Here is a 15,088-nt window from a genome sequence, read left to right on the forward strand (position 1 = left end):
TCCTGGGCCCTCCCCTATAGGAACCCAGAGGCCTTATACAGTTTCCTCTTGGGCCAGGGATGTGGGCAGGGGTGGGCAGTGTTGGTGGTCTCCTCCGCTCTGCAGCCTCTGGTGTGCCCACCTGACCAGGCGGTGAGGTCTCTCTCCCACGGGGTTTGGGAGCAGAGAGCTGCTGCGGGCCAGGATCCGCAGGTGTGGGACTTCCGGTAAACACAGGAAGTGCCCGGTCCTAGAGGAATTTTGCCTCTGTGTGTCCTGAGTTCACCAGGCAGGTTTCTTGCAGCGGAAAAGTTGGTCTTACCTGTGGTTTCCAGGCTCAAGTTTGCTCGTGGGGTACTGCCTAAGTCCTCTCTGCGGCAGCAGCAACCGGGAAGATCTGCGCCGCTCTTTCCGGGAGCCTTTGTGCACCAGGGTTCCAGATGGCGTTTGGTGTTTTCCTCTGGTGTCTGGATGTGTGCAGAGTGCAGTCTATTCTGGTTTCCCAGGTGTGTCTGCCTCTCTGTAGGTTTAGCTCTCCCTCCCACGGGATTTGGGTGCAGAGAACTGTTTATCCTGTCTGTTTCCTTCAGGTTCCGGCGGTGTCTCAGGCGCAGGGGTCCTGCTGCTCCTAGGCCCTCCCCTACGGGAACCCAGAGGCCTTATACATTTTCCTCTTGGGCCAGGGATGTGGGCAGGGGTGGGCAATGTTGGTGGTCTCCTCCACTCTGCAGCCTCAGGAGTGCCCACCTGACCAGGCGGTGAGGTCTCTCTCCCACGGGGTTTCAGAGCAGAGAGCTGCTGCGGGCCGGGATCCGCGGGTCAAATGAATGCTTTCAAATATTGAAAAATGTTTAAGGAAAAGATATTTACAATGATTAGAAATTTTTACAGAATTATCAATCATGGGATTTTGTAATTAAATATACATGTTGATAGATCACTGTGGGAGGGAAAGACTAAGAGAACAACTCTCTTAGACTCTTAAAATTTTTTGAGGTATGATTTCTGGTCTAGAATCCTACCATCAAAGCACATGGCTTTCCTATATGTATCAATTTTGGTGAACAAGCCTTAGATGAAGACGGATGCACAACTCTCTTCCTCCTCAGAAATGTGCTTGGCTTCACCTGAATCTTTCATGTGGCAAGTTTAAGAACTTCAGAGCCCACTGAGTGTGGAAGAGGTAAGTGTCAGAATGCTGTTCACATCCTGAGAGCATTAGTAGTCCCTGTGCTACCTGCAGCCCATAGCCCACTTCATTAGTGCTCTCCCAGACAGAGCAAGGGCATGGTAGGTACTCACGGGTAAAGGCAGAGCTTCTACTGATGGCAGAGGGGAAGACTACTGTGATGCCAGAGTAAAGCAGAGCCTTTCCCAAAGAAGGACTGAGAATCGATGAACAATGCGTATGTGTACGTGTACGTGTACGTGTATGTGTATGTGTAAGGAAAACAGACATTTAAGCCCTTCAGGAAATTCTTGGGGATGATTCAAGCCATTTGCTTTATTTTTCTCAAATGAGAGTAACTTAGAGGAAGGCACATAATTCATAAATTATCTATGTCTACAAAACAAATGCACTGAATTGAGATCAAACTCCTTTTAAACTTTACTGTTAATGGAAAGTGAATTTAAATGCTCTATAGGATAGAATTGTACCCACATCAGTGCACTCTTAGAGAAACGCAATTTGCCTGGTGCCTTGGTAGAAGCTAAGCCTGTGCCTTTGTGTGAGGTATGCGTGTGGTATCCAGTATTTCTAAGGTAAAATCTGGAACATAGCCCCAGGCTCTCAAGGACTGGCCAGCACAGAACTTTATTAACTCATGTAATATGCACACCTCCAGAGAACACATCACTCTAACTTTCTTTTACAGGAGGAAACTATGGTTCGGTATTTGATCACACACAGATTCTAAATTCTGAATCCAGAGTTGAAACCTAGGTACTCAGGTCTACAATTCATGTTTTCATCTCTCCCATTTGCTTTCCTCTCTGGGGTTTGGATAGCTCTCATGGGAACTATGTGACGACTGGGAAGCATGATACTGTGAAACAGGCACAGAGTTGATCACACAGCATACTTTCTGTTTCCATGGGAATGACTTAAACCAAATGACCTAGTTTCCCCTGAGAGAGCAGTCCCCTTGGCTTTTCCTCTTGGCTGCAGGTCCTAGGACCCACTGTTTCAGAATATTTTCCCAACTGTCATCTGAGATTTAGGATTTAAGATTAGATTACCAACAGACATGTCCTAGTTCAGTTTGTTATGTTTCTTTGAACCTTCAATCACTGTCACAAATAAAAACACACATCACATTAAAATTAGGCTGGATTTTTTTATTATATTTTATAAAACAAAACACAAAATTTAAATCCTAATAAAGTTATTTAGAGCATATGAAGTAAAGGCTTTGGGGGCACTATCTGGTTCTAGGGCATGAAGTGGGGTGACTAGGAACTGGAGTTTATATACATTGGGCCTGTGTTGCTAGGGCTACTAGAGGGACTGAGAGAGGATGGGTCAGGACGATTGGGTGCTTGGAAGCTACTATTTGTTATAGAGTGAAGTTGATTTCTCTGCTCTGAGAATTATAGTAATGATACAAAACCACACATATGTGTCCTTGTGGACATCAAAGTCAGCAAGCAAGCCAAGCTAGACCCTCAGCAGATATTGAGATGTAGGAAGGATGAAGATAGCATGACCTTCCTGTTTCATCATCCACTAGGAATGTTGGCCATCACAAGGCATAGGTACTCTTCTGAACAGACAGAACACAACGAAGGCCAAGTGGACCACACTCTTGAAGAACAGGATGAGGTAGACGTAGAAGGCAGAGGTGGTGGTGACTTGAAGCTGCAGCATATCTAAAAGAATCCTGGAGTTAGTTTCATCGGCTCTTTTGACAAAACAGCACACTTCATCAACTGTTTTTCCTGGTGACCTGCATTGAGGGACAACCCAACACCTACCACTCTTAGCAGAACAGGCAAAAAGACTCATCTTAGAAGTCAGATTAAAAACAATCCTTGAGAAGTTCGTTTATAACCTTCCTACTACTAACAAAAGAAACTACACTCGGAATAGACGGACCCATTTGAAGCTTAAGTGGGGAAAAGTTTAGAAATTTTCACTGTTGGCATATCGAAATAATAACAGATAATATGCATCATGTACAAAGCAAATTTTAAATAATATTCTGATATCTTAGCAGTGAAAGTTTCACATTTTTAATAAAGTAATAGATTTTGGTGGAGGAAGAATTTTCATTTCTACTTGCAATCAGAGAGCACAGAAAAAAAAATAGTTTGCTTAATACATAATGAGTAACCTACAGCCTAAGTCTTTGTTTACAGAAGTGACTTGGAAGAAATGTTACCTAATTCTTTATATACCTCCAGGTATAACTCTCATCCCAGGCATAAATATATGAGCACAAATACAGCATAGAACATCGGAAGCACTGTAGATGAAGCCTGCTGTGCTCCTTCAGGAGACACTGACTAAGGAAGCCCAATGTAGCACAGTGGGATGCACAGGCAATTATAGAATAGGGCACTGCAGAAAAGCCTGAGGTGACCTGTCAATCCAGGTTTCCCAAGACTGTCACCCATCTCTCTCAAGGCTCTCACTAGTGTATAACTAACGGGTAATTGGAATTTTATAAGAAATGCATGCTGTTGTCAATTAAAGCAATGATTGAATTGGGGAGCCACAGTAACTACTTAAAGAGTCAAGGCCATGGTTCTTTCTGGCCTTAAGATAAGAGATCTCAAGTAATGAAATGTTTTAACTCTGTCCTTGGTCAGGTCCATTCCTCGTGTGGCACCTCATATTCTGAGCTCATGGCCCTGAGGAAATGGAAGAGCAGTTAGCCCTAGAATAAATATATGAGTATCATTTTAGTGTATATATTAGGAAAAAGGACCAGAAACTAGCACTCAGTCTGCTCACTAAATCTGGTAAACATGCTGGGCATCTGACACCATGGTGCTCATCTCTGTCAGTGCAGACTTAGGGCAATCATTCTCCATGACCAGGTGAAGCAGCCTTTGCTTACAGAATGGAAATCAGTCATGCAGATGAGTGGTGGATCATTAGAATGACTGGACCACTAGTCTGATATGGTTTGAAGCCCATGTTCTTCCCCATGCATATAGCATTGCACAGAAGTCAGCACCTTATTCTGTGATTTAGAGGGAAATGCAAAACTGAGTGAGAGATCAAGTTGCCATTTGATGATCTGAGTTGCACCCCAGATCTGAATGTGTTCATGTACAGAGGACTTAGTATTAGCTCACTAGCCAAATTTGAACAATGGAGAAAACTATTGCAGTGTGCGTATGAGAGATACACGAGATATACATACAGAACCCAGCTCAAGGGCCTTTTGCCTAAAGTGGACTCTGTAGGTATTAGGAAATGGGATTAAAAAAAAGTAAAAAATCTATAGCCCCTAATCAAAATTGTATTGTATGAAGACAAATTGTTGATGAGTAGGAAATGATGGGTTAAATTACAGTATCACTTAGTCTAAATTGCAGTTCCAGCCATTATGGCTTTTCTTTCAAGCAGAGTTCAAATTTAACATGATTGAGATTGTGTTCTCTGTGATAAGATAATGGTAAAGAGATGAAAGGACAACTTACCCTTCCTTCCTTTCAAGCAAGCTTCCAGAACAGTAGCTTTGTTAACTAGGAGAAAGGAGAATATGTTCTAGTGAGTTACCATGGGCATTGTGTGTGTCTGTGTGTGTGTGTGACAGAGAGAGAGAGAGAGAGAGAGAGAGAGAGAGAGAGAGAGAGAGAGAGAGAGGCAGAGAGACAGAGAGACAGAGAGACAGAGAGAGAGAGTTGGAGAGGGAGAGATTGTCAGACAATTGATAATGAATGTTCATACTTGTAAGCTGATGATTGCTATACCAGGCAATGTATTAAACAATTCACATTCATTGTATTTAATTCCACACTAGCACTTAAATAAGTTAAATTCTGAATAATTCCATGTTTGAGAAAAGAAAAGGCTTAAATGAGATAGTAAAAAAATCTTACATGATTTTTTTTAAAGTCAAGGTCATTGGTTGGGAAATAAATCCATTGGTAAAAGTGCTTGTTTTGAAAATATAAGAATCTAAGTTTGATCTCCAGAATACACTTAAAAATGCTAGGCCTGGGTGCCTTCTGGTAATCACTGTGCTGTATAATCAGAGAAAGACAGGCTCCCTTAGTCTAGATGGCCAGGCAGTCTAGCTTAATGAAAGACCTGTCTTAAAGAAGGTGTTTAGTATTTCAGAGGATGACACCAAAGGTTTTCCTCTATCATGCATGCATGTGTGTATATATGCATATATATACACACATGAATTTGAACACATACTCTCTCTCAGACCCCCCTCAATCCCATGAACACATGAAAACATTTAACAAAGACACTGTCATCTATCACAGGCTCATCTTGAATTCTTCATTCTTCTTCCTCTACCCCCAAGAGCTAGGAATACAAGCGTTACAGCACTTACTTGGTGCATCTTAATATTTCTTAGGAAATTACTTTTTGGTTTTTAACTACCAGGGCTGAGCATTTCAGTGGAAATCTTTCTGATAGTGGAAAAAAGTCTATTTGGTAAAGTTTCAGATAGAAATTGTTTTTGATCTATAGTGACATGGAGGAAAAGATTGATTTAAAATGCAACTCACACTCTTCTACTGCAGTTAGCGATTGTTTTCATTTGTCTTTTTAGCGTTAATCCAAGAAGGTTCAGAAGATGAGGTTATAGAAGAAAAACACTTTTTCAAGAGGTAAAGGCAAGCATATATTCAAACTTACCATTTTCATGTCTGAAAACACTCTCTCTGGGATTGACATTAATAGTTGTGAAAGCTAAAAGAAATTAAGGTACCAGTTAGCTATTCATGTTTATTATTTGACTCTGTGTGTGTGTGTGTGTGTGTGTGTGTGTGTGTGCGTGAATTAATATATATTAAGTATTGTCACAGACACCAGAGAAGTCATATTAAAAAAGTATGAGGCTAGAAATTCCAAGAATAATTGACGTTACTTTGAGATTTTGTAGGTAATGGTTATTGTATAGTTTAACACACAAAGATACGAAAGTACATATTTTGAAGTATACATTTTTTAATCACACCTGAAATATTATATTCAAGACTGCCTGCTTTTTTTTTTCTCTATCCAAAATTCCATGCACAAAATTGCCAGAATGTTGCACAAAGATATGGTCAATGGAAGGAATTTCAAATCGGCTGATTTCAGATTTCCAATATCTTATGTTCTACCTACAAAGAATGTGTCTAAACTTAGAGTCAACAACAACAACAAAAAAATCATATGTCCTTGAGGGAATCTGATTTAGGCCAATTTCTAGCTAAGCAGAGGAAGGCAGCCACAGCTAATTTCTCCAAATTTCCCATGCAGATGCTTGGTTTCTGAAGGCCAGGTGCTTGTGGACATGCTCATGAGTATTCGTAAGAGCTGCTGCCTGTCCTGTGACCACAACTGCTCCGGGACTGGATAAATGCATCTTGGGCATCATCATGTTTAATTCTCCTGTAATACTAAAGGGAGTTGAATTCTAGATATCCTAACTACAAATTAAGAAATAAATTTTAAAGAGCTTATGTAACTCATAACAGTGAATGAGAGGGTCAATGTTTAAAAGATTTGAAAATGTGTGTGTGTGTGTGTGTGTGTGTGTGTGTGTGTGTGTGATTTGAAAGTGAATTTAATAAATAGGATATGAGGGGAAATACTTTTGTAAATTTCATCAAACATGTAGTGAATTGATATTTTTCAATCAAAATAAAAATATTTGGAATAGGATACTTGTTTGAGAATATATTACACTTAGACATCAATAATGAAAAATAAGCATGACCACAAATTCATGAATTCTGATAAATGATCAAGAGATTAAATCTGAGAAACTATGGGGTAAGAAGAATAGCTAAGTTAAACCAGAAAAAAACTAGCTATAGGTCTCAACATGTATTCACTGAAACACTGATAGAACATTCTCAAACCTGGGAAAGATATCAACATCCAAGCACAAGAGGTATTTAAAATTCCAAATACAATCAGAAAAGGACTTCTGCATGATCCGTTAAAGCCAAGATAGGAAAACTACAATAGAAAGAATCCATGAAAGGCTGCAGAAGAAAAATACCAAGTCACAGAGGCACACATCAGGCTTTCAGAGCTCCCAGCAGAGACCCTCTTCAAAACTCAAAAATCTGCTGATAAAGTATGCAGTGGGATCTAGAAAATAGTATCTCAAAATCTTTTAAGCACAAAAGGAAACACTCTGTGGCCAGCCAGTAAACCAGCACTGTTGAAGGATCTTAAAATCCTACACACCATAAGGAAGAAAGAAAGACAATGTTAGCCAGAGAGAACATCAAAGGAGAAATTTCATGAGGGAAATATGTGAAGAAAGGAGAAGCAGATAGACATCTCAGCAACAATCATTCAGAGCATCTCATAGGACTCTCATTTGTTAATATGATGCCAAGGAAATGATTGATTGCTTTAAATGTCACTCAGCACTCAGTCTCTTCTGCAAAATTCAGTCATCTTGTTTTTTCTACCTAGAGCAGGATAAATTCAAAAGGTAAAATGACTAGAAGGAGGACAAGACAATCTGAAACTTACCGCTCTCAGTCTTCAAAGCAGATTTTGTGGGAGTAATGATGTTGGCAGCTAAAGGAAAGAAAAGCAAACACTAATCAGCTATCTATGGCTACTATTTTACCGTATTTGTAGATATGTATATAGAAACATGAATATACATATTTGCACACGTGTGCATAAAAATTTAGTGTGGAAAGAAGGACAGCCATTAAACTGTGAGGCTCGCAATCCCAGAAACATTTGCTGCATTGTATGTAATTTAGTTGGTGACATTCATATATGATAATTCTACATGTGAACCTGTTGAAGGTCACAATGATTACACGTTTATCATAACTCAGTGTAATTCCCAACACTTCCCTGTCAGCCCTATTTCCTGTGTACTAGGTCCTAGAACACTGTCTGCAACCAAAGAGAAGATGTACTAATGCGTGCTCAATGGAGAAGTAAACAGCGTATTAGTGGATCTATGGGCCTGCACGCACTTAGCTTTCCTGTCACAGTATGAGAAGCCTGGTCTATCCAGAGAGGATACAAAGTAAGATTCTATCTAAAAAAAGAAGTAAAAGAAAGAAACCTGCTTAGATATAAATTCTAATTATAACATTAAAGTCCGTGGGCAGTTATTTATGGGGATATGCAGATAATCCGAGTTATATTTTTAGTTTTCTGTATAAAACTTGCGATAAGAGAGATAGAATTATGAGTTTTTAAAAGTAAAATTAATATGGTGTTTAATTATTTTAAATGATGTTGGAAAAGAATACATATGTTATTTGAGCTTCTTTTTTTCTTTTTGGTACATGTGTTCTCATAGGTATGCATTTCTTTCCACTATTCGATTTTATTGAAGAGGTTCAGTGTGCAGGGAAATGCACTTGAGTACACACACACACACACACACACACACACACACACACACACACACGTATGGGTGTCTTAATGAAAATATAAAATATAAATATGATCATGTTTGGTTTCTATCTTCAAGGTCTCCCTGATGGCTCTAAAAGTCTGCTTTTTTTCCCTTTGAGTGACTTTATTACCTGAAAAAACAAAAATCACTATCACCATGTACCTATTGAGGTACAAAGACTAGAATTACTAATAATATAATCTAAATGTTTCTAAACTCTTACCCAAAGGTAACTGCAGTCTTAGAGACCAGCTTCATGTACTTTTATAAGCACATCACTAAGTTCTATCTCACTGTATGCCTTTGAAGCTTCAACTATCAAGACAAAACATACCCTGGAGGCAGCATGTGAAAGTCCGTTGAATCATGTTACAGAAAATGCCCTTGATCTCTTTCCTGCCAGGAGATGCACATGGCAGATGCTTGCTTTAAACTTTGCTGTAAGCAGATTTTAGTAAGTGAAATGTCTTGTCTGTACAGCTTCATCCCCAAGGGTTTTACTGTTCTTTCATTTTTTCCTGACCACTAGAAAGGTTATAACATAATCAAACTAATAAAATGGTTATGTTAGCTTTCTGCTTTGTATATTTATCTTGCCACTATCTCTTTAAGCTAGAAGAAGAATACGGGGCTATCTTGTAATGATTTGCTAGGCTGCAGCAAACAACTTCTTTCATTACTGTTAATTCATTTTCTCTCCATGATAACCATAGGTTAAAACAAAGTATCCCAGAGGACAAGGACTTACTGAGGACATCTGATGCACAAATGGCAAAGATGTCATCAGGTTTTGCCATTTGTATGTTTCTCCATTAGATTGAAGAGGCTTCTTAACCACATGTGAGAAAATAAACGAATTACTTTTCTCTGTCACTCTAAGGCCTTAAAAATGCTTTCAAATAGGAATTCAAGGCCAATACCTAAACATAGTAAAAGCCATATACAGCAAACCAGTTGCTAACATTAAACTAAATGGAGAGAAACTTGAAGCAACCCCACTAAAATCAGGGACTAGACAAGGCTGCCCACTCTCTCCCTACTTATTCAATATAGTTCTTGAAGTTCTAGCCAGTGCAATCAGACAATAAAAGGAGGTCAAGGGGATACAGATCAGAAAGGAAGAAGTCAAAATATCACTATTTGCAGATGATATGATAGTATATTTAAGGGATCCCAAAAGTTCCACCAGAGAAATACTAAAGCTGATAAACAACTTCAGCAAAGTGGCTGGGTATAAAATTAACTCAAATAAATCAGTAGCCTTCTTCTACACAAAAGAGAAACAAGCCGAGAAAGAAATTAGGGAAACGACACCCTTCACACTAGATCCAAATAATATAAATTACCTCGTTGTGACTTTAACCAAGCAAGTAAAAGATCTGTACAATAAGAACTTCAAGACTCTGAAGAAAGAAATTGAAGAACTCAGAAGATGGAAAGATCTCCCATGCACATGGATTGGCAGGATTAATATAGTAAAAATGGCCATTCTACCAAAAGCAATCTACAGATTCAATGCAATCCCCATCAAAATACCAATCCAATTCTTCAAAGAGTTAGACAGAACAATTTGCAAATTCATCTGGAATAACAAAAAACCCAGGATAGCTAAAGCTATCCTCAACAATAAAAGGACTTCAGGGGGAATCACTATCCATGAACTCAAGCAGTATTACAGAGCAATAGGGATAAAAACTGCATGGTGTTGGTACAGAGACAGACAGATAGACCAATGGAACAGAATTGAAGACCCAGAAATGAACCCACACACCTATGGGCACTTGATTTTTGACAAAGGAGCCAAAAGCATCCAATGGAAAAAAGATAGCATTTTCAGCAAATGGTGCTGGTTCAACTGGAGGTCAACATGTAGAAGAATGCAGATCGATCCATGCTTATCACCCTGTACAAAGCTTAAGTCCAAGTGGATCAAGGACCTCCACATCAAACCAGATACACTCAAACTAATAGAAGAAAAACTAGGGAAGCATCTGGAACACATGGGCACTGGAAAATTTTTCCTGAATAAAACACCAATGGCTTATGCTCTAAGATCAAAAATCAACAAATGGGATCTCATAAAACTGCAAAGCTTCTGTAAGGCAAAGGACACTGTGGTTAGGACAAATCGGCAACCAACAGATTGGGAAAAGATCTTTACCAATCCTACAACAGATAGAGGCCTTATATACAAAATATACAAAGAACTCAAGAAGTTAGACTGCAGGGAGACAAACAACCCTATTAAAAAATGGGGTTCAGAGCTAAACAAAGAATTCACAGCTGAGGAATGCCGAATGGCTGAGAAACACCTAAAGAAATGTTCAACATCTTTAGTCATAAGGCAAATGCAAATCAAAACAACCCTGAGATTTCACCTCACACCAGTGAGAATGGCTAAGATCAAAAACTCAGGTGACAAAGACTATACATGGACTGACCCTGGACTCTGACCTCATAGGTAGCAATGAATATCCTAGTAAGAGCACCAGTGGAAGGGGAAGCCCTGGGTCCTGCTAAGACTGAACCCCCAGTGAACTAGATTGTTGGGGGGAGGGCGGCAATGGGGGGAGGGCTGGGAGGGGAATACCCATAAGGAAGGGGAAGGGGGGAGGGTGATGTTTGCCCGGAAACCGGGAAAGGGAATAACACTTGAAATGTATATAAGAAATACTCAAGTTAATAAAAAAAAAAAAAAAAAACCTCAGGTGACAGCAGATGCTGGCGAGGATACAGAGAAAGAGGAACACTCCTCCATTGTTGGTGGGATTGCAGCCTGGTACAACCATTCTGGAAATCAGTCTGGAGGTTCCTCAGAAAATTGGACATTGAACTGCCTGAGGATCCAGCTGTACCTCTCTTGGGCATATACCAACAAGATGCCCCAACATATAAAAAAGACTCGTGCTCCACTATGTTTATCGCAGCCTTATTTATAATAGCCAGAAGCTGGAAAGAACCCAGATGCCCTTCAACAGAGGAATGGATACAGAAAATGTGGTACATCTACACAATGGAATATTACTCAGCTATCAAAAACAATGACTTCATGAAATTTGTAGGCAAATGGTTGGAAATGGAAAATATCATCCTGAGTGAGGCAACCCAATCACAGAAAAACACACATGGTATGCACTCATTGATAAATGGCTATTAGCCCAAATGCTTGAATTACCCTAGATGCCTAGAACAAATGAAACTCAAAACAGATGATCAAAATGTGAATGCTTCACTCCTTATTTAAAAGGGGCAACAAGAATACCCTTGGCAGGGAATAGAGAGGCAAAGATTAAAACAGAGACAGAAGGAACACCCATTCAGAGCCTGCCCCACATGTGGCCCATACATATACAGCCATCCAATTAGACAAGATGGATGAAGCAAAGAAGTGCAGGCCGACAGGATCCGGATGTAGATCTGTCCTGAGAGACACAGCCAGAATACAGCAAATACAGAGGCGAATGCCAGCAGCAAACCACTGAACTGAGAACGGGACCCCCGTTGAAGGAATCAGAGAAAGAACTGGAAGAGCTTGAAGGGGCTTGAGACCCCATATGTACAACAATGCCAAGCATCCAGAGCTTCCAGGGACTAAGCCACTACCTAAAGACTATATACATGGGCTGACCCTGGACACTGGACTCTGACCTCATAGGTAGCAATGAATATTCTAGTAAGATCACCAGTGGAAGAGGAAGCCCTTGGTCCTGCTAAGACTGAACCCCCAGTGAACGTGATTGTTGGGGAGAGGGCATAAATGTGGGGAGGATGGGGAGGGGAACTCCATAAAGAAGGGGAGGGGGAGGGATTAGGGGGATGATTGCCCGGAAACCGGGAAAGGGAATAACACTTGAAATGTAAATAAGAAATACTCAAGTCAATAAAAAAAAATAGGATGATAACATACGCACACCGTGAGCTACCTAGAGGCCCACCACTAGTCTTTGCCCATTCGGCTCTCTGCTGAGCTATGTGAAAATGCCTAGGAAGTGGTATCTGAAAAATGCATGATTTTAAATGATGAGGAACAGAGTGCAGGCTCTCTCCTCTGCAGCCACGGGGACACTAACTCATCCTAAACTCTTTACACCCACTCATCTCAGTCAGTCAGTCAGTCAGTCAGTTAGTCAGTCAGTCAGTCAGTCAGTCACTCACTCACTCACTCACTCACTCACTCACTCACTCTGTCTGGCATGCAAAAGACATAGCAAATGCCAACCCAAGTGGCTGCCTTTACCAATGGCAAGAAATCTGCTGAACGTGGGAAACAGAGATGTGCTATGTATGTTAGCCTCATCCAAACTTAAATTATGATTGCGTGTAACATGCCATGTAAAACAAAAATTAGAAAATCTCAAGGCTAGCATACATCTTCAGGGGCCAAACTGACCTATTTTTGTTGTTGTTGACTGTAAATATTTTGTGTGAGCACTATCTTGTCAGTTAAAAACTTTCTGTAACCCAAATTTAGTGTGTCAAAATCCAAGTAGGTAATTCTGTTTGTTTCACAGGAAGAACATTTCTGAAAGAGCTCCATTGTTCTTATGTCTGCATCGAGCAAAGGCAGCAAGACAGAAACTGCATTGCATGCACTGAGTTACTAGATGCTGTAGGGTATGTTTACTCATTTAAACCAGGCAGTAATTATTAAAAATATGATACGATGGGGTTGGGGATTTAGCTCAGTGGTAGAGCGCTTGCCTAGGAAGCGCAAGGCCCTGGGTTCGGTCCCCAGCTCCGAAAAAAAGAACCAAAAAAAAAATATGATACGATATTCATGTTTTGCATAGTGTCGCTAAGGTTAAGTAAATTGAAAGCAAATATTCTGCTAGTTTTGCCCACCTGTAGCATTCTCTGGGACAGAACAGCATGGTTCTGTGCTTACGATGTTATAAGATTGAAGAAAGATTCACGCTTTATTTTTATAAATATATACTATAACAACAGGACTATTCCCCTTACATATGAAAAGTTGTATGTACCTTAACTTACACATACCTTTGTCTATCGGAGGAAACAGAATCTCTTGGTCAACTCCTCCTTTGTTGTTTTCGTGTTTGACAATACATCTGTGTTTTTTATCTATTGAATCTTCTGTCACTGTCAGCCAGCTGAATATCATGCATCTGTCATTAGTTCTTATGGTGTTTCCCTCTTGAGATTCCAGAATTATATCATCATCCTTTTCTTTCCAGTATACCTTTATAATGTCAGGAAAGAATTTCTCAAGGAGACAAAGATATGTCCCACCCTTAACGAGATTTGTTTCAGCAACAGATGGAAGAAAAATAATAGGCTTGGGAGAAATGTCTGAGTCAATGAGTTTGTCTGCAGAAAATATAAAATATAAAAAGAAAATTGTTAGGGAGTCTTGGATGTTGAATGGATTTGACACAAACTGTGCATAGTGCTTGGAAGACAAATTAAGACTAGCACCCACTATAGACCTCTGCCTACCATAGGTTGCACAGACTTACTTTTGCTCCCACTTTACAGATACACAATTAGTAAATGTCTTTGTCTCTTAGACTGATGGAGTAAGTCATTCTCCCATGCATTTGAAATTCAAGTAGCCCACTTTCTACTATGCTGAATCTCAAAGTAGGTTGTCTATTTTAGTTGCTATCTCCTTCCAAGTACATTTTGCCCATTGGGTTGAGCCCTTGGTCGTGCCCATGGATCTCTACTGCCAATTATATAGTCCCTAGTGTACAGCATCTCATTTCCACATCTAATCCACTCTTGGTTTGGGAGCTGCATTGTTCTAAAGCTTCTCTTTGAATGACTTGTAGTCTTTTGAATTTGGAGAAAACAAGAACAAATCCACAACTTCTACTAAAAATACTTAATGTCTTTATATTAATCTTACAGAGTGACCCATTAAAGGTGGAGGTCATTATCTTTAAGGTACAGGCCAACCATGAATGAGAATATTAATTTTAAGAACAGCAGTTGAGTAGAATCTTTGTAGCACAGTACCAAGAAAAAAAACACCCAGAATCAGTATTGTGTACCTACTCTACCCTGATTGTGTAAATACTATTAAAATATACCCAGACAAATGATTGGAAATTCTACAGAAAAATGGCCATAAGTGTTTGTGCTTATTTATATATCTTAACAATTCTTCTATGATTGATAGGAACCTTAAAAACTATAAGAAGAAATCTGTTCCCTTCAAAGTATAAAGCAGCTTTTTTACCTAGCATGTAATTACATTTTTAAATATTTCTTCACTTTTTATGAACCAATTACAGTATTCATATATTTGAACATTTAATAAATACATATTCAATAATATTATAGGCATTTTGTGATTCAGATGAATGCAGTGATTGGTATCTAGGTGGATTATAACATGAATTCTTACTAGGATCCAACTGCAACTAATAAATGACTGAGTTATTTTACAAACTAAATTCATGTTTTCCTCTGGCTTGGGGCCTCTGGCATGATAGGCAAGAATTCTACCACTGAGCAGCATTCCCAACCCCAGGATATGAATTCTTTTTTTTTTTTTATTAACTTGAGTATTTCTTATA

At 39.5% G+C, this 15,088-nt stretch overlaps 1 gene segment (V, D, J or C); it reads right to left on the minus strand.

The window, feature by feature from the left end:
* Positions 1-2,306: 2,306 nt before the first annotated feature.
* The window catches only part of LOC148000174 (T-cell receptor gamma chain C region 5/10-13-like), a 34,075-nt gene continuing 21,293 nt past the window's right edge, over positions 2,307-15,088 (minus strand). The window contains 5 exon segments of the C gene segment in view: positions 2,307-2,850; positions 4,633-4,677; positions 5,810-5,863; positions 7,652-7,699; positions 13,545-13,874. Of these exon segments, the coding sequence occupies positions 2,708-2,850; positions 4,633-4,677; positions 5,810-5,863; positions 7,652-7,699; positions 13,545-13,874 (620 nt within the window).

This window comes from Rattus norvegicus, chromosome 17 (genome assembly GCF_021556685.1).
Source record: "Rattus norvegicus strain SHRSP/BbbUtx chromosome 17, alternate assembly SHRSP_T2T, whole genome shotgun sequence".
Classification (NCBI taxonomy): Eukaryota; Metazoa; Chordata; class Mammalia; order Rodentia; family Muridae; genus Rattus; species Rattus norvegicus.